Source organism: Phaenicophaeus curvirostris, chromosome 1, assembly GCF_032191515.1.
Source record: "Phaenicophaeus curvirostris isolate KB17595 chromosome 1, BPBGC_Pcur_1.0, whole genome shotgun sequence".
NCBI classification, from domain to species: Eukaryota; Metazoa; Chordata; class Aves; order Cuculiformes; family Cuculidae; genus Phaenicophaeus; species Phaenicophaeus curvirostris.
In genome coordinates this window covers 106,653,836-106,674,483 of record NC_091392.1, presented here as the reverse complement: position 1 = coordinate 106,674,483, position 20,648 = coordinate 106,653,836, and the positions used below count along the sequence as shown (strand labels likewise).

The window sequence follows — 20,648 nt, the reverse complement described above, 5'->3', positions numbered from 1 at the left end:
AAAATACTTTGTAACATGTTTATTTAGACAGAGCAAGCTTATGTTCACATTTGACACATTGAGGTAAATATCTTATCAGTACTCTGTTTTTGAGTTTCTTTGGCCTCAGTTTTCTCCTCATTTTGTGTGCTATTTACACCAAGGATTTCAGCTTTACCTCTTCTTATCTTCTCCTTTAAATTGACCATTCTCTGTCTGACACATGTATCTGATTTTACTTTGCTCTGGCTGACATGGTCGAACAGAAATAACCTCTATGAGGTGCTAACGAAATGGCATAAAAATTATAACAATAATTATGGCTAGAGTTTTCCAGGACTGTAAGCAAAATAATCAGTTCTAAATATGAGTTTGTGTAAAAGAGCCAGGGGCTTAGCACGATGACCTGGAGACTTGGAATTCTAATGCTCTCAAATTTCAGAGAAACAGGTTCTATTCCCGTTTTTTATAGTAAAAACTCAATGACTTTGTAAATACCTTCATCTAACTGCTCTGCAGAACAGGGGATGGTAATGCTTCTCAGCTTCCAAGATCGACAAGTCAACAGCACTCAGGGGTTGAAATAACACTCATGAAATACAGTTCTTAATGATTTAATTAATATTTGAACATGAGATTTCCCATTTTTCCTGTTGTTTGGAACACAAATTTTTGAATATGTTTTGAGAATAATAATTTGCTAAATAGCATGGACAACCTTGAGAAATGTTGCTGGAGACTATGCAAAAAGACACAAATGCATTTTAATGAAACGGTTTACATAGAATGGAAAGAGGTTAAACGAGCCCATATATCTATGTCATTGTTTCAGACCTTTTTGTTTTCTGTGTTTTGTGTCCCCTTAACACACAAACAGATACAAAGGTTTTACTCCAAACTGTCTTTAGAAACAAATATATACTGACAAAGAACTGTGTCTAGTATAGAAAATGTAGCTTGCATTTATTGTATCATTCTCAATAAAAACTAAGGGAGACGGAAGAAATATTCCCTTGTATTTTAATTTTCTTTTCAATGCTTCCATATCGGCCTATATGCCATAAATCTATATGCACAGTAAAGTTCTGTAATTGCTTTCATTTATAGAAAACATTGCGTTGTGGTAAATTTACAACTGTTTTCAGCTACTCCTCCACATTGGGTTTTACATTAATTCAATCAGAGAAGCAATAAAGTTGCTCCTGACCTTTGTCTTTTACCTGCTTATTTTGCCATTCAGTGTTATCAGTTAAGACTCTGGTGCTTTCTCATGTGTGCCTTATCTGTTTCTGCTTTGCCCTGTTTACTTGTCACAGAGAACTTTGCATTGGTATATTCATTACTCAGATGGTTCATGATATTTTCTATTTTTTCTGTCATCAGCCTCCACTAGCTAGCATTTTATTTTGATTGCTATTATCTTCACTTTGTTCTGATGATCCACACCTTTTTCTTCTAATAATAAGGAGGAATATAATGAGGTATATGCATCTAGAGGTGCAAATTAGCTAACTATTTCAATATGACTAATTAACTTACTTTCAGAAATGGAAGACATCATGTTTTACTAAGGTCACCTAATTTAAACTACCTCAAAAATTAGATAGACGTGTTAAAATATTTAGTATTTTTCTTCAGTCAATGAAGAAGGGCTGACTGCCTTCTGAAAAAAATTTTCCTCACTCTTAGATCTCTAATGTCAGGTGAAAGTCTTCCTTTGCTTTTAGTGCTAGCTGCCAGCCCTGTGATCACTTCTGCTGAAGTAAAGTGGATTCCTCACAGATTTCCTTTCTGGATAATCTTAGTCTGCCTCACTTTTTATTATAATCAAAGAGAAACATATTTCTCTCATTTTGACGTGAAATAAGATTCTCTAATCCTGTTTTGGGAACTGGTGGAAAAGTAAGGGAATGTTAAGTCAGACAAGGTATTGATTGATCTGGAAAGGAACCTCAATGCTGTCCTGTGCAATCTTTCTCAATGTGCTTAAACAAGGGAAGTTATGATTCCGTCTTTTTGTTCAGTTATGTTATTGGGGTTTTTTTAAAAAAAAAATCTTTCTCCAAATTGTGGGAAAGTGAATACCTTCTACTTTTGTTTTTAGTACAGTTTTTTTTTCACCAAGCCAGTCTGAAGTATTAAAACTGCTAATGACTGCAGTGCATTTTTAATTTCTTTCCAGATCAATTAATATGGAAACAGATGAGTTCCCAGCAATCATTTGAGTCATTCATTGAAGAGTTAATTTTAATCCATATTTCTGAACCCTTTTCAAGCATTGTACAAAATCCATGAGGATTTTATGGGTTTTTTCCCTCCTCTTTTTCTTACAGTCTTGTTGGAAGTCAGAATGTAATTAAACTGTGAATGCACAAAACAGCATAGATATTAGCTCATGTGATAGGAATCTAAAATTCCTTAGAATCAGTTTCAGAATTAGTTTCAGTATGGTCTTCCATATAAAGTAAAACTATTAGTTATTTAATTGCATTTAGTAACCCATTGCTGTATTATTTTGTACAATTTGCACCCCATCTATTTAGTGAGTACCCCTAGGAAACTGATTTCTTGTAAGGTGTGTATATGAAAATTTTTGGGTAGTGTCTTAGAACAAACACCCTTTTCAGATGACTCCATGACCAGTAAATCTTCCAATGTGATGAGACCTACCAGGCATCTACTTGGAGATTTCAGCATATACTTAGACCCACAATTTAGGGAATGCTTAGGGACTGAAGGCAAATACCAGTGTCCCATTCTGTTCTCAATCTTCTCATCTCCAACATACCTTAGCTTAATGGAGACCAATATTACTTAGGCCTCTGAGCAGTTTTGCTTGTTGCCAGACCCTGAAACTAGGCTGGTTATTTGGTTTGGTTTTGGAGGGGGTTGGTTGGTTGGATTGTTGTTTTTTTAATTAGCTGAAATTGTATGATTTCAGGGGGGAAATGGAGACATTGTTCCTTCATACATTTCACTTGATTAAAGTACAGATCTTTCCAAATATGTTCAACATTTTTGTGCTCTACAGCATAGTATTTTCATCATCTCCAGTACAATTTAATGAAAAGAAAACAACTTATTACTCACATATTTACTGCTGTATGCACTTTTTAAATTTTATGATCTTGTCTAAGAACCTCAGGATAAGAAATAACATCCTAGAAAACTGAAGATTCCACAAGTCCTCCAAGCTGGATTATCCTGAAAACAGGTGAAAATAGGTTGTGTGCAAAGACTATGTAGTCCTCTGCTAAGTCATGACTCCTCTGCCAAGCCATATCTTGCTGGGTCAAGTATGCATAAGAAATACGCATGAAAAGATGTTTGAAGAGGGAATAGCATATTAGTGATGGATTATTATGCAACTCAGTCAAGTAATATTAAATAATATATTACACAAAGACTCCTATATTTTTAACTGCTAAAAAATCTGAGAACTTATTTAGTAAATGAGGTCCAAGTTTTTCATTTCATGTAGTTTGACTTCTGCCTGACCATGAGAACTTACCTTTCTCACCCTCAATACATGCAGTTGGAAGAGTTAAATGTAAACAAAATGAAGGTTTCGGATTTTTTAAATATAGCATTACTGAGAAGTTGTGCTTCCATGTGAGCTCCGGTGTAAACTTCTCTTCATTATCAAATAGCAAAAACAAGCTCATAGTCTTGTTTCTGCACTTTCACTGCAGATCCATTGATCCGGTTTTCTTCCTTACATTATGGAAGTCTGCATAGCAAAGGGAACAATTAACTTGAACATACGAAAACAGCTGCCATAAGAAAGCTGATTTGCATTTCATTTTGATAAGGGAGGGCAAGTCTCTGGGCGTGGCTGAGCATTTCTGCAAGAAGGGGCGGAGGGAGGGCCCAGGAAACTACAGGCCTGTCAGTCTGACCTCAGTGCCAGGGAAAGTCATAGAGCAGGTGATCTTGAGTGCTATCATGAAGCACATGCAAGAGAACCGGGTGATCAGGCCCAGTCAACACAGGTTCATGAAAGGTAGTTCCTACCAAACTAACCTGATCGCCTTCTATGATAAAGTGACTCACCTACTGGACCAGGGAAAGGCTGGATGTGGTCTTCCTGGACTTCAGTAAAGCCTTTGACACAGTTTCTCACAGCATTCTGCTAGAGGAACTTTCAGCCTCTGGCCTGGACAGGTGAACACTCTCCTGGGTGGAAAACTGGTTGGATGGCCGGGCCCAGAGAGTGGTGGGAAATGGTGTGAAATCCAGCTGGAGGCCAGTGACAAGTGGGGTTCCCCAGGGCTCAGTGCTGGGTCCAGCCCTGTTCAATGTCTTTATCAATGACCTGGATGAAGGCATCGAGTGCACCCTTAGCAAGTTTGCGGATGACACTAAGCTGGATGGAAGTGTTGATCTGCTGGAGGGTAGGGAGGCTTTGCAAAGGGATCTGAACAGGCTGGACCGCTGGGCTGAGTCCAATGGCATGAGGTTTAACAAGGCCAAATGCCGGGTCCTGCACATGGGGCACAACAACCCTATGCAGTGATACAGACTAGGAGAAGACTGGATAAAAAGCTGTTTGGAGAAGAACCTGGGGGTGTTGATTGACAGCCGACTGAACATGAGCCAGCAGTGTGCCCAGGTGGCCAAGAAGGCCAATGGCATCTTGGCTTGTATCAGAAACGGTGTGACCAGCAGGTCCAGGGAGGTTATTCTCCCTCTGTACTCGGCACTGGTGAGACCACACCTTGAATACTGTGTTCAGTTAGGGTTTAAGGATTAGGGTGAGGTATAGGGTTAGAGTTAGGGTTAGGTTTAGAGTTAGGGTTATGGTGTTGGTGTAGGTTTACGGTAAGGTTTATGGTTTGAGTAGGGTTCGGTCCAGGGGTAGATTTATGGTTAGGTTTACTGTTAGAGTTACTAGTACCATCATGTTTTAGGTAGCATTAGGGTAAGTTTTACAGTTAGGGATAGGGTAGTCTTAGGGTGAGATTTAGGGTTATGATAGGGTAAGGGCTTGGGTTAGAGTTAGGGTTAGATTTATGGTTACTTTGGCATTAGGTTTAGGGTTGCAGTTAGGTTTAGAGTGAATTTAAAGTAACACCAAATATAACCACTAACCCTAAGATAAACCACAAAAAATACCAAACTCTAACCTTAACCCTAATCTTTACCCTAACCCTAGCTTACCCTAGCTTTAGCCTATACCTCAACCTAATCCTACCCAAACCATAATGCTAACCCTAACCCTAGATGTACCCCTTATGCTAACCCTGACCCTAACTCTAACCCTAACCCTAACCCTAAATCCTAATCTTAAACCTAACCCTAGCCCCTTATCCTAAACCGTAACCCTTACCCTAACACTAACCCTAAACCTAACCCTAATCCTTATTGATCCTTAAACATAAACCTAACCCTAACACTTAACCCTAAATCTAACTCTAATCCTAAAACTAAACCTTACCCTTACCCTAACCCTAAAGCTTACCACAATCCTAACCATAAACATAAAACCGAACCACCCCTAGCTTTTTTTCACGACTACAGTGATAAAGTGCAACAACTATTCGCTACCGATGTGCCCCTTATCTTAGTGTTTTCCTTCTTTCCTTGTTCATCTAATGTTTTCCTTTCTTGCTATCCCACAGGTCTTGCCAAAGTCTCAAGCTAGCGAGCATGAGAGCATCAACCGCTCGCTCTGTGCTTTCTGCTGATACTGCGGGTATGCCAAAGCATCGGCTGTTTGCCTTGAATAGGTGCAACAATGGAATCTTCTATGCCTGCAGGGTTTGGGTAGGAATAGGGTTAGGGATTTTGGTTAGGTTTACGGGTAGGGTTAGGGAAGGATTACAGTTATAGTTAGGGGTAGGGTAAGGTTTAGGATTAGGTTTAGGTTCAGGGTTATGTTAAGAGTGATATTTAGGGTTGGGAATTAGGTTTAGGGTTAGGGCTTAGTGTTAGCGTTAAGGTTAGCGTTAGGGCTGAGGTTGATGTTAGGTTTAGCTTTAGGTTTTAGGGTGTTGTTTTCGGGTTAGGTTCCGTAATAGCTGCTTTCTGCCTCTCTTTCTTCCTCACGTTCTTCCTCTTCTGCATGGATATTTATCATAGGTGGCAGTACTTCAGGATAAACTACCTCCCCTCTGTGATCTCCACAGTTTACAATTCCTTCACAACGTATACACCTGCTCCAGCATGAGTTCTTCCTTGACTGCATGGATACATCTGCCACCAATGTCTTCCCAGCAGCTGCAAGGGATCCCTGCTGGCATTCCTGGAGCATCTCATCCCATCCTCCTCTCCCCTTGGGGCTCACAGGGCTGTTTCCCACACTTGTCACCTCATCCCTCACTGCCAGGCAGCTTTTTGCCCTTCTTTACACAGATTGTCCCCGAGATGCTGCCTTTGTGGTTACAGGGCTCAGCCGTGTCCTGCAGTGGAGCCATTGGAACCAGCTGGAACTGACTGTGTCAGGCACAGTCAGCCCCAGCCATTCTTCACAAAGGCTGCCCTGTAGTCCTCGTGACAGAGCCTGGGCACCTGCACCTGGTCCAACTGTCATGTAATAATGTAATTTTGCTAGATGTGGAATAACGTAATATGTATAACTGAGAAAAGTGAGAGGTATTCTGAACTTCTGTGATAGAATGAATGTTTGGAAAAAAATAAACATTTACATCAGTCATAATAAGAACTGTTAAAACTATTGCTGAATTATCACAAAGAGGTACAGAGATACCACTTTGCCACAGTTCAGTAGTGTTCGGCAGTAGATATGTAATCTACCCTTATAGTCACATAAATATAGACATAAACACACACACACATCTGTATTCATATACATGTGTTTGTGTCATACACAATATATACAAACCAGTTCTTTCTCTAATTCATCTAGCATGATGACTCAAAGATCTCATCCATTTGCAGGATATAGACTGAGTTTATTCTTGCTCTGTAATGGCGATATGATGAAGTTGCCCTGAATTTAATTTTTAAAACAGTATTTTTAAGTAAATTCCTATTTATTGTTAGTTATGAAAAATATTACTGAATTTCTTTCATTGTGTTATAATTACACATTAAATAAAGGACACTACTGTCAGGCCAATGTTTTTATGGTGATGTAATTGCTTGAAATCTGACCAGCTGTGTAGCAGATGATTTCAACTATCCCAGTTCTCAAAGACTGTGCAGACAACTGCTAAGTGATCCAAGAGTCTTATTTCAAGCCTTTCTAAATTCTTTCCAACTTTTGTCAGCTGCATTTCTGTCAGTTAGCAGGTAGCTAGAGCCTCTCTCTTCCAGAGATTGACTGAAACAGGTTTCCCTTTCATTTTACAGACAAGAATGTGGCTGGTTTGCTCAGATTCTCCAATTCTGTTAGTATTGCTAAGGAATATCATACCATAAACCTGAATTTAGGATCTCTGCTCCAGAGTCAAAAAAAGTAACTCACAGTCCATGAAAAATACAATCAGCATGATTTTAGTTTTCTAGAGCTGATTTACTCAAAAGTTTTGATAGATGAAATTCGTAACAAAAAGTTTTGGACTGGAAGATACATTGGTTGTTTAATTTACCCTTGCAGGCCATATACAATGCTTTAACTTTATCAAGGGCTTGCATCCCATAGCACATTTATGCCTGGCAAGAAAGTATAAACAAATATACATTTCATAGTGTCTTCTCTGGTTAGTTCTCCAGATATGTGGTCAAAACCCACATCTGATGCAGGTTAAACTTGTATTACTAAGTTACCATTAGCTGCTGAACTATGGCACAGTACTAAAAAACTCATTTGCCAGCACTTCCTATATATAAAAAAATCCCTCTTAAAAAAACTTTTAAAGCAGAATGATAAAAACCACTGCTTTCACTGTTGTCCTCATAACGGCACTCGTGAAATATTACAAAAAAATCCTGTATAAGCAGTAGATCTGACAGCAGCATTTTATATTAATTTTCACTTCAAAATGTCAAATGGCAAGAAATAGTGCAAATTTAGTGATCAGACTTGCACTTCTGCGGTTTTGCTTAGTCTTTATCTGAGACATAATATTAAAGTGCTTCCTCTCTGAAGAGATTTCTTTTCCTTGTATCTACATATCTTGTGCATGAATATTGCTCTTCAGGAAAGTTGTAAAAACCTATGTCAATGAAGTTTTATGGTGTAATTAATTTACAAGCATCTCCTATAAATATCTGTTCATGGAGATTATTGTTTGCCTTTACAGGTCATGTCATTTGCCAGTCCTTAATTCTCACAAGTATTCAAGACAGAAATGAAGCAGAAAATATCATCTAATAAGAAATATGTTCCTCTTAGTTACTATGAAGTTTTATTTGCTTCTCTGCTTGCAGTTTTTGTGTGTGCTTGTATTGGTTTGATTGTGCTTTCATGGTTATCAATCCAGAAATTAAAGCAAGGTAAGTTGCCAGCTTCTTTTCAGGAGTTCTTCAGTAGATGTTCAGACTTTGAAGCCAGTGGTGTCATGATAGTAATTATATTTCATATTTCATTCTATACTTTTAATGCTGAGGGAGGGGTATGTTTTCCTCATCTTCAACCCTGGAAATTGATGTGAACAGAATAGGCAAAAATACAAGTACTTGAAGCATGTACTTAAACCACAGAAAAGAATATTCATGGTTTAGACTTTGGGAGAGGTCCTTGGAATGCAACGTAAGCTATAAAGTTTTGTTATTCAGCTATTTTCATCAACTAGAGAAGGTAATGTGGTGAGTTGTGAAATTTTGCTTTTTTCTCCATACATGATGATTGACTGAGAAAGACACAAATAATCTAGTGAAGTTTGTGGGGAGATTTGGATTTTCTGTGTCTCCTGGATTCTTATTCTTTTCATTTTTGTAAAAAAACATATTTTAAGGCTATTTATTGGTGTGAGAGAGATTCTGCATTCGTCAGTCAGATCCTAGCCTTATATAAAGTTAAGGTAAAGACATTCTTAATGTTTAGACAATGCTCAGAATGTGATAGAATCAAGATACTGGTACTCAAATTAAACTAAGTAAAAAAATCCATATAGGATGATTTTCAAATGGAACTGAAATTTTAGTCTAAAGATCTTGTGGATATATGTTAACTGTGTGCTGGTGAGGCCACACCTGGAGTACTGTGTCCAGTTCTTGACTCCTCAGTGCATGAGATATATGGAGCAACTGGAAAAAATCCAGTGAAGGACTAATGTGATAATGGAGTCTCCTTCCTTGGAGATATTCAAAAGCTGTCTGGATGTGGGCCTGGCCGAGTGGATGTAGGTGACCCTGCCTGAGCAGAGGGATTGGACCAAATGACCTCCAGAACTCTCTTCCAACCTCAGCCCTTTTGTGGTCTAGATTTTTGATTGGAAGGAAATGTATTTAGGTCTGTGGAGACCTCACAGCTAACGACAAAAAGGGATTTTGAAGTGGAGTGAAGGAAACGGGTTAAGCAAAAGAGTCAAGACGTATAGTTTTTCATAATAGTGTTTTTTGTAGCTGAAAAAAATAATTGTGATACATTGAAGTTTTTGGTGCCTTCATTAACCAGATGTCCATACTATTTCATACAGAGGCACATGAAGAATAAAGTAGCTGTAAACCATATTAAAAAAAAGTTTTGTCAGAATATTGATGTTTATTCCTTCAGTTGTTATTGTTTTTCATTTCAGATTTTAAAACTTGCTGTCCCTACTGACTTAATTCCCCTCTTATGACATCACAGTAAAATAAAACAGGCTTAAAGGTAGTGATGGTGTATTATTATATATAGTTAGAAACAGGCTTTAAATTAAATACTTAGGCTTTAGAAGATGAATAGGTGAGCATTTAAGCATGTACAAATAATAATTATGAAATATTTTCTTATATTATATTTGACATACATAAAAAAGGATCTATTTAGAAATATTAGTTTACAAGGATCTGCAATTATTGTAAGGATAAATATTATTGTGTAGTACATATTGGTTATCTGGTTTTGTGTTAAAACACATTTTGGATGTTAATGCTTTCAAACACAACCCAATATTGAAAGCTAAAAGTTATTGTATTGATGATCTGTATGGAATAAAACCTAATGTAATTTTTTTTAATTTATTTTTATGTAATTCAAAACATTGATTTTTCTTTTTAATTATCTAGCTGAAGTAGATGGGAATACTCATACTCATGACTATACAGGAACATTTGAAATACTCTCTGGGATATCATTCACTCCTGCATTGCAAAACAGATCATCAGCTGATTTCAAAGTCCTTGCTTTTGACGTTGAACAACTGGTAAGAGCCTGTTGCTTTCTGATTAATTTAAGAGTATATGTGCTCTATGCATTAATTCCCTAATATGACCAGCTGTTAATGGCTATTTTCTCTCTCCAAAATGAGATATTTCATAACCTAAGCCTTGTCAGAACTCAATAAATTCCTTATTTGTGAAAATCGGTGAAATATCAAAGGAAAAGTGTGTTTCTGCAGTGTAGATTTGTGAAGGAAAAACTACTTGGTGTTAAAATCACGAATGCAGCATGCTACTGAGTGTAGTTTTAATTACTGTATTTAAACAAGATATCTCTTTCCCATATAGATACAAGAAGTCTTTCAAGCAAGTGATCTGGAAACTGAATTTGAGAGATGTGAAATTTCCCAATTCAAGTAGGTACAGTTTAATTAATCTCTGTAAATAAACACCAAAAGTCCTCACTTAGCTATTTCTCGCAGGAGTGCTTACCAACACTTTGCTTTCAAAAGATCTTCGGGAGCATCCTATGTTATTTCTTTCACACCTCATTTCTTCCAAGTGCTTCTGTTGAAAGTTTGGCATCAATGTGTTTATTTGAGCACACTTCCTTCTCAGACTCCTATATGTCCATCCATGCCTTGACCAAACCAGTAAGGCTGAGATGTTAGACCAACTCACAAAGCTTCTGTATGTTAAAGAATTTCTAACATTTTTCTTCTTACTCTTTTTCCTCCAAGGCTTATTAGTTGTACTGTGTTTACAGGGTTGTTAGCCCTTACATCTAGAAGAAAGTTCAGGTTAAATATCTGCTGATATAAACTGAGAAGAATGGAACACTCATATGTACATTTGGACATGGATCCACTTAACTCATATTCCTTAGAGTGTTATTAGGTGAGGCTGTCACTTGATACCAGGTAAAGCTGCACCCTGTGTGTCCTAAAGAGTACAGAAAATACTACAGTAAGATCTCTTTCATTTATTAAAGCTTTTTTGACCTGATTTTTCAATATCCTGTTATGTTGGTTGTCCTACGGAAGGCAAGCTGGCAAACAGTCCAGTATCTGCAGGGAGGTCTGCAGTGTTAATTCCATTTACAATTTTTTTAATAAGGTTCTGATTCAACCAAACACATACAATACTCTCTCCCAGTTTCAGAACACACTTCCATGTTTTCAATGACATTATAAACTTAAGGTGAATAATATGTTTTTGTGTTGTGTTTTGTTTTATTGTTTGTTTTTTTTCCTACAGGATATCTGAAGTCAGCCACGAAAGATTCAAGAAGTCAGAGACCGGGTAATTGAATAGGAGAAAGTTCACTTAAATATGCTATTAATTTAGAAAATTATCCCATGGACAGTGAATAGATGAAAAAATACAGCTTTAGAAAGTGGATAAGGCCCTCTGAAGAGCATGTGAAACTTGAAGACATATCTTTCCTCCAAAAAAATCCTTTAGGACTAGCAGAAAAAAAATGCAATAATGCTTGGGACTGTACATTTAGAAAGAAAAATGAGAAAGATAAGCACAGTGAAATAGGTAGGAAACTAGTCAGAAAGGAAAAAGGATCATTTCATGCTGAGCTTGCTTATGGAAAACTTCTTAGACTTGGGGGCAGATCTCACATTATCATTAGTAACAAGTTTTAAATAAAGAAAGATCTGATGACAGTGTCTGTGTTACGACAGGCATAAAGAATAAAACAGGAGAAAATCATAAAGACTAGAAAAACTGGAAGACCATGAGAAATGAATTATTTAACTGTTTGTCTTATAGCTGAGCCCACAAAATTAAAAAGTGCAAATTATACGACAACAGATGATGTAATTCTGTGATACCAGCTGTTCTTGTGCTATGAATATTTTCTATAAATACATACAGTGGATAAATAATCAGAGGAAAGAGTTAAGTTGAATGACTGTGCTTGCAAAAGAAAAATGGATATTAGCCAACGGCAAATACATGTATGTTGAAAATGGGAAGCAGGGACTCTAATTGTAAGTGATGGGTTCGTAGAGTTTTCTTATCTGGTCCATACAGATGCCTTTTTAGGAGGAGATCTATTATGCCAAAGAACAACTTATTTCCCCCCATCAACTACAGCAGAAATCTAGATATCTGCAATGTAAACATATATATTTGATAAAACCAATTCCACCCCTGTATCTTCACACAAATACCACAGAAGTGGAAGAAAACACAAAGTCAGTGAATGTTGACTTTTACAACATTAGTAAGGATCTGTCTTCACTTCTGCTTTGAACCATTCTAAATAGCACTTGAAATATTGCTTTTCTAGTTGGCTCTTTCAATTTAAAGTGTTTTACCCTTTGGGCAATCTCCTTGTTATTTCACCTTTGAAACTCTGTTGAGTCACAAGAATAGCAATAAAAGTTTTTTTATTTGCTCAGCATGAACTAGAGGTTATCAGAGACATGTAAGAAATAAAGAGGAGAGTTTTTCCATATATTGCAAACTGTAAACTATGCTCAGCAAAATGACAGGATTAATCACCCCTTATCAAAAAGCACTGCTGAGTCAGTTGCAATTGGGAAGTAAAATGCTTAAAGAATAAAAAAGTTTGCACCTAAATTTAAGTAAATAAAAAAATCTCTATTTTTATCAAGCATTGTACCTTGGCACTACCTAAATCTAGGAACAAAAAATAAACTTAATAATATAATCTAAAAGGGATATGAGAGAGAAAGCAGACAACATGCTAAGTAAAATTCGAGCCCCATAGAAGTTAAACATAGTTTAGCGACTAATTTTGAAATATCTGTGCTTCCAACCACTACTGTTTCCTCGTGAGAATCCAGGCAATCACAAAGAAAATCCCCACACATGCAGAATCCAAAATTTATGTTTGCTTCATAGAAATGATCACTTTGTACTATAGTTTTGTAACACAAATATACTATGTAATTTTCATAGCACTTCAGAGTTCATCATCAGTATTTTAGGACGTAAACTAGAAGACTTGTTGAATAATAATAAACCTAATTCTTTTAGTTCATTCAAATTCAGCTCTGTTGCAACAATTGACATGAATGTTTGATTTTTTTCCACAGTGAAAATAAGAGTAGATGAAAAAAAAAACATTCCCTGTTTCTCCAAGGTTCAAACCTACCTGATAATTAAGAAGTATTTCTTTAAGTGTCAACTTTGCCAGTCAGCACTTAAAGATACTCTGACTTTGCAAATGAAAACTGTGTTGGAATGAAATATTGTCTACATGATAAGTCATATAGCAAATTTACTTCATTATCTTGCATAACTAATCATCTTCTCTGTTTTGTATTGCTAGTGTTGCTGTGATCTTCACTCTTTATTTTTCTCATATGATACCAGCTGAGAAAGTAAAAGATGAGCTGGTTTTGGGTATCAACGCAAATAGAACTAGTCTTACTCAGACTTTGAAAATTGATGTGAACAGCATACAAGTCACAGGTAATGCTAGTAAACTTTTTTTCCTATACATTAATCCTTGAGAAATACAGGTAACATGAATGAAATCTTTAGCTCCTGAAGAGCAAATGGATTGTTACTTATGCTCCTGGGTGCCCTCCTTCCCCATTACAGAGCTTCCAGTAGCAGCTGAATGAAGCATTTACAAGCTTTGAAGTGGAGTTGATGAGCTGACATTTAAAGATCTGCTGGAGATAATATTGAGTAGCAACTGATTGCTTTAAGAGGAGTGTGGGACATCTGGTGTGCAATGTCTCCAACTCTGTTCTAAAAAGTGTATATTTTGCTACGTACTTCAAGTATTCAAAGACTAAATTCAGTCTTGACATCTTTGTCTCTCTTTACTACTTGCACTGCGTATAAGTAGCTGTTCTAAATAACTGCATATCATTGTGAAAGTGATTGTTTATTATACTTCAAAAATGCCACCAAAGACAGTTATGAAGAGATGTTGTATTTCTATTAATGAACTATGACATAGTCAAACTTTTCTTGCTGTGGATCATTAAAATCCCTCTTTTCACATGAGATATCTTCTGCCTATTCCTTCAGGAGGGTGTCAATAAAATAAAAACTGCAAGCACTTGACAATCATAATAATTCATTGTAGTTTTGCTTCTCAATATGTTCCGTAAAACAAGTTTTATTCTTACTTCAGAAGGAGGGAACTACAAAATAGGTGTGACTTCCTTGAAATTACAGTTCTCACAGTGATTAAAAGTAACTTTCCTTTCCTGAAAATTATCCCAGGTTAATTTAAACTAATTTATGTCATCTAAATACTGTTCTATAAGACACGTGCTCTGAAAATCTCCACAGTACAAAAAGTGTCAAGACAGAGATCTCCTAGATGAAGACACCTTGTATGAAAGGCAATGTGTAAGGACTGAGGATTGAAAGGGATTAATGTAGACCTTTCATCCTTAGGAAGATCATAGAGATTGCAAAAAGACTGGAAACAGGGTGAAGATGGTTAAAAAGAGGGAAGCAGGACACTGCCAGTGATTCAAAGCAAAATAGTAATTGCTGATTTTTTTAACATTTCTTTCTCTGAGCTATGTAAAACCAGATACTGTGCTATAAAAGGAGCTTAATGAATTTGCTTTCTTTCAGTAGCTGCTGAAAATCTGACTACAATGATGCCTTTAACTTCATCAGGTCAGTATCTTTCATAAAACAGAAACATTTTTTTTCGTTTTACCAATACAATACACAGAAACACAAGACTTGCTGTTCAGCTGGTATAACTTAGTAAAGCTGCTTCACTTATATCTACATTTTGAGGGCTAAGGTCCATTCAGTGTTAGTTATCCTCCCTTCATCATTTCTGACCATTTGAGGAAACAGTGATCTGAAGTCTGTACAAAAGCTCTAAGAACATTATTAGTGGATCAGAACAAAAGGTGAGTCTCCACTAATCAGCTAAGTCAAAAGCTGAAATTCCACAGATTTAGGCACGTAGATGAGGCTGGGCACTCCAGCTCTCATTCTGTGATTATCAATATACTGAGCAATATGCATTGATAGACTCTCCTTCCACTATCCCTAGAAGTCTTATGAAAATAGACAATAAAGTAGACCCAACTCTTTGGTCTCACAAATTCACTGAGTACGAACCTGAAATAAATCAGTCAGACAGCTGAATAATACATTAGATGCTTTGTAGCATTACATGTGGGTAGACTTGTCGCGTACAAACTGCATGCAAATTATCAAGCACAAATTCTCCAGGGCAGGGTACCAGACCAGCATCTTCAAGTAATTTATGTAAACTAAAGTAATGCACCTATGACTATAGGAAAAAAAGAATTTATTGATAGCCTAATTACAGCCATAACAATGAAAGACTTATTATTCTAGTTACAGGCCTACTACCATGTGTAGTCCAAAGTGTACAACTACTACAACTTATTCCCAATGATACAGTTAAAACTGATAACACAGAAATTTTCTCCTATCTGTCCCTTCCTTCAGTATGATGTCTCAGTCCTTCCCTGAGTTCTAAGTTCAATTTTGCTAGCCATCCTTAAGAAGAAATCAGAAGGTGTGGGAGTGGTACCAGAAGAACAGAGCTTGAGTTGTGAACACCTCAGGATGGAATAGGAATAATGTTTCTGGTGTGGATATCTTCCCCCTTGGTCTTTGGTCTGCTTGGTGTCATTTTCATATGTTTGCTAACAGTATCTGCTTCCTTGTTCTTTCTGCTTCAGTCTAAATCCCATGATATATCCAAGTTTTACCATATGTGGTATGTTTGCATCTGCCGGATGCTTGGGTTTTGGCTGTGTTGACCCTAAACCCATCCTTATGCATCTCACATATTACTTAGTGAGATCATGCAATAACAGACCATTGTGATTTGTGCTTACACTTCTCATACCTCTGTCATTGTCCTGTCCTTTTCCTTTTATGGCTTTTGTTATCAAATTGTGCATGCACTTTTGGCAGTGCCTGTAACAATCCTAACTATTTTCAACGGTCTTCCAGATGTAGCTTCCTGATATTTGCTTTATAATATCTACTTGTTCATGCATATACCCACGTTTTAGGTCTTTGAATGTTACATTCCTTCCAAAATAGTGATCTTTTAGAAAACATACGGACAGATATGTAGGTAGATACATATGTATATAACACTTCAGAAACTACTGTGAAGCTGTGAGTGAAATTTCCTTCTCTGAGTGCAGCTGTGTGAGAACAGTCCATCCAGCTGCACTCTCCCTGCACCTTCTCTTGGGGTCTTCTCTTTGCCAGAAGAACTGTATCCTTAAGTCTGCTGGCATAGAATGCTCTGTAATCCATTTAGTACAAAATGGCTCCGCTTAGTTTAAGAGTGTGTGCTAAATCATCCTGTTTTGATAGAAAATATTTAGGAAGTCCTCATGAAAATTTGTGTACCTGTAAGTGCATACATATATGTATGCCTGTATGTAAATATACAAATATTAGATAAGTTTGAGGATCCTCTCCTCACACTGTGTTGTGAGCAATGTTATTTATAAAAAAAAATGTACTTAAATATTTTAGTACTAATATTAAAATTGTTTGTAACTTGTCTTGTTTCAACAGATCCCACAAGTCTAACTACAAACTCCTTGACACCAACTTCAGGTCAGAACTTTTACATACTAGGGGAGGGCATGAAAGCATTGCTGTTATTTCAATGAGAAAAACAAACAAACCCCAACAAAATAAACAAAACAAACAAAAAAAACCCAAACCAAAAACCACAAACAGAAGTCTTTTGAAGGTATTGAAAAGCATGTGACTAGACCTAAAAGAATAGGATTTAAAATACTCTTGGGTTCCACATTATTTCTCTCATGTTTGTTGTGACATTTCACATTCAGGATCAAGCCACTCAAGCTGGTGTTACCATATCATTACCTAAGTTAGGGTCTGGGGATTCAATAAATAAAGCTGATATGAAAACAGACCAGCTGCTGCTCAGTGCTGGTCAGGCAACTGCAGAGGTGTACCTAGAAAGGAAGAATTAGCATTCTAACCTTGGTTTGTGTTGCCCAGGTTCAGGACAGCTCACCACAAGCAAGTCCTCAAAAGCTGCAGTTGGGGAGAAGCAGAGAGGTTATATGAAACAGTCTGAGATCTTCAAATGACATTATTTGTATACAGTCTCTTCTAGCATCATTCATTCCTCACATTCCATTCCTAACAAATATACCATAAGAGGGTTTACCTTTGATTTGTCTAAGGAGATCTCTTCAAAGAGAAGGGACATCTAAGACTCTACTTTCTACAAAAGTGATATGTGTTGTGTACAGTAATATATTAACACTCATACTGACAGATTCTTTTTGTTTCCTACTATTTCTTGGGGATTTTTGAAAGAAAAATAATCAACAAAAAATCCCACAAGAAATCAAACAACAAAACCCCAAACAAGAAAACCCCAACAAACATGTTACAAAGTCTCACATGACTTCCAAAGGACAGAAACCCAAAACTGTCTGAATCTTTGAAATCCTTCCCTAGCCTTATTAAATGGTGAAATATATTTGACATTTATAAGTATTTTCAAATGAGTCTAATGTATTTACTACCTAGCAATTTAGGGTAATTTGTTGGCTTTTAAAAAAAAAGAAGTCAAAATGTTTTACTAGAAAATGTTAATTTCTTTCTATCCAGTAGGTGGCAATGCTGTTTAGTTTTCTGAATTCGAGAATAAAACTAGCCTTGATCATGTCATGTGCAAACAACGTTTACTTGCGTATTTGGTTTATGCATATTCCTACGTTATTGGCTGGGATTATATTCTGGTTCTAGATGCAGTTTCATCTCTGCTTATCTGTGGCAATTCATTCATTGGCAATGTATCTCTTCCAACACTTGGCTGAGGTGTGATTCCTGCAAAACACAGCTTTACGCAGGCTGCGTTGAAAATGTTTTGCAAAGCACTTTGAGATGCTACAATGTATCCAGACCAATTTCAGCCTTTGTCACTTATGCCGATATCATTGAATACAATATCATACAAGCATTTACTTCAGCTGATTACAGAACTAAGTTTTATGAAAAAATAAATCAAGCAATAAAAGTTAGATGATGACAGATAAGGTTTACAAATTAATATTTTCCCCTCTTGCATAAGAAATGTTGACCTTTTCCAGTAAGTATTTACAGAAGTAAAGAAAAAGAACTATTTGAACAGTGCTGGGTAAATAGCTTCCATAGAATTTAATAAAATCTTAAATAATTTTGAAATTAGTAGTTATCCAAAGTTTATTTTAGCTGTATGCTTTTGTTCACTTTAATAAGACCTACTTGAATTCTGTGGATGACTAAGACTAAAACCCCCTAAAGACTAAAGCATGTTTGCAGTGAATGAAAAATTGTGCTCTAGGAAAATACTGAGATTCCACTCTTTTAAGGATCTGTCCATTTATTTTTTTTGCAGAAAATAACTCTTGATTTATAAATGTAATTTGAAAGCCTGAAAAGAGAAAGGTTTGTGATTTTCCTAGTATTTTGAAATCCAGAAATCTAGGATGGCTTTAATTTTCAAGATATACTTGTTAAAATATGAGATCCTTTATCAGGAAGAAGTGAAGTAAATTTTCCTTTGTAGTGAAAATGTGTTACAGCTGTGCTGTTATTGCTACTGTCCTTATTATTTCAGCTGAGTGTTTGCCACCTGCTGAACTTTGTGATGATGGTGTCACCTGCATTGGAAAAGATTTGTTTTGTGATGGAGTCTTGGACTGTCCGGATGGTTCAGATGAATCTGAAAAAATATGTGGTAAGAATGTAAACCTCTGTAAATTAGTCTTTCAAAACACACTTAAGCCTGCAGTTTGTAAATAGTTTATAGTCAATAAACTGCACAGTGAAGTCCAAATCAATCCTACTAAACATATCTTTATCCTGTAAATAGAAATTTTCTATGAAATTCTCATTCATGAAGAATAAATAATGAAGAAATATTACAATCTAGCTATATCAATAGAAAATAAGATAGAAATCATTGATCACTATATAAATATTATTAATATAAATAAAAATATAGTGTAAATTATAATATAAAATAGACATAGAAGTTGTGTACTGGTATTATCAAGTAACATTCTTTATAAATAAATTAAAATCATGAGTCTGCACTGACATCAAGTGACATTACCAAGTATCAGAAACCACTTAATTGGAGTCAGAAGAGAGGTTTCTCTTTTGATTCCAGCAGTAAGAATATCATCATAAAAAACAGCACAAAAAACTTTTCCCTAGTAACTATGTACACTCAGCTACACTGATATTGTATATTCAGAAACTTAGATGGCACCACAGGGGAGGGACAGGGCAGGGAAGTGGCAGTATTTTGCAGGCAGGGTAGGTCTGTGTGGCTGCTGCCGTGACTGGAAGGATCCTTGGCAGGATCTCTAACTCTGTCTCTTGGCTACCCACTTCACTAAATACTAGGGAATGGGAGTGTCTGAATGACTGACAAAAATGTCTGAGCTGTTGGCACCACAGTGAGAGATGAAAGGTAGTGTTGTGAAAGTCTGGGTATCAGGCCCAGGTGGCCCTGCTTGAGCAGGGAGTTGGACCAGATGATGTCTAGAGGTCCCTTCTAACCTCAGCACTTCTGTGGTCCTGAGAAAATCTTACAAACCTGAAAACTGATTTTTTTTTTAATAGGAAATGTTTATAACCTTTAACACCTGTGAGTCTGTTTGCATTTATCTGACTGCTTAGTTTCCCTGAGCATCTTTTTGTTCAGAGCAGCCACTGCTCCATGTAGCAGTGAACACTGTGAAACTGTACCAAGGAGTCTGGCTATGTTCACTGCTTGCCAAAGATTTTTTGGTGGTGAGGCATACGTGTTGTCTGCATTGCTTTTCATAGTCTCAGCTCTTGGTTAAAAGTCTGTAAGATTTTCTTGCAATGAGACTTTTGCAAAAGTTTTAGGAAAATTTAGAGAAATTAACTCCCTGAGTGTTTTATTTATTTTAAATATCAAATTTTGTTCTGGAAATATGGAAAATCTATTTCCCTCCAGCCATGAGAACAACCTTCTGAGCTTTTCTGAGAACTGTGTGGTGGTCTTGTCTGAGCTTACAGAAACATGTAAAATAGTGTGCTTTGGCTTAAAAACAAAAAAGAAAGTAAAAGATCATTTAAAAAAAAAAAAAAAGAATCTGCAGGCCTGATTCTGAAGGCTGATCACATGCCAGAAGTGGAATTTTCTTCAGGAAAAAAAAAAAAGTAAATTGTAGACATGCCCCTTACATGTATTTTACTAAGTGCAGCCAACTAAGAAGGGAAACTTAGCTGAACTTCTTTGGGAAAATATCCATCAAAATACTTCAGCAGAATATCCACTGAAACACATCCAAATGTCTGGTTAGCATGACAGCTACTTCCATTTAGATCATAACAGTGATAGACTCTGAGCAGGTCCCTTTGCAGTTAGAAATCAGATCATAAAGTAGCCTCAGATAAACCTCTGTTTCACTGCAAGCATTGTGGTAGCA

At 36.5% G+C, this 20,648-nt stretch overlaps 1 protein-coding gene across 1 annotated transcript in view; it reads left to right on the top strand.

Annotated features, from left to right (window-relative positions):
• Positions 1-8,234: 8,234 nt before the first annotated feature.
• The window catches only part of TMPRSS15 (transmembrane serine protease 15), a 56,879-nt gene continuing 44,465 nt past the window's right edge, over positions 8,235-20,648 (top strand). Inside the window, exons 1-7 of the mRNA XM_069852854.1 lie at positions 8,235-8,379; positions 10,096-10,232; positions 10,537-10,604; positions 11,446-11,490; positions 13,502-13,644; positions 14,776-14,820; positions 18,749-18,919. Coding sequence (XP_069708955.1) covers positions 8,235-8,379; positions 10,096-10,232; positions 10,537-10,604; positions 11,446-11,490; positions 13,502-13,644; positions 14,776-14,820; positions 18,749-18,919 — 754 coding nt within the window. The remainder of the gene's footprint in view (positions 8,380-10,095; positions 10,233-10,536; positions 10,605-11,445; positions 11,491-13,501; positions 13,645-14,775; positions 14,821-18,748; positions 18,920-20,648) is intronic.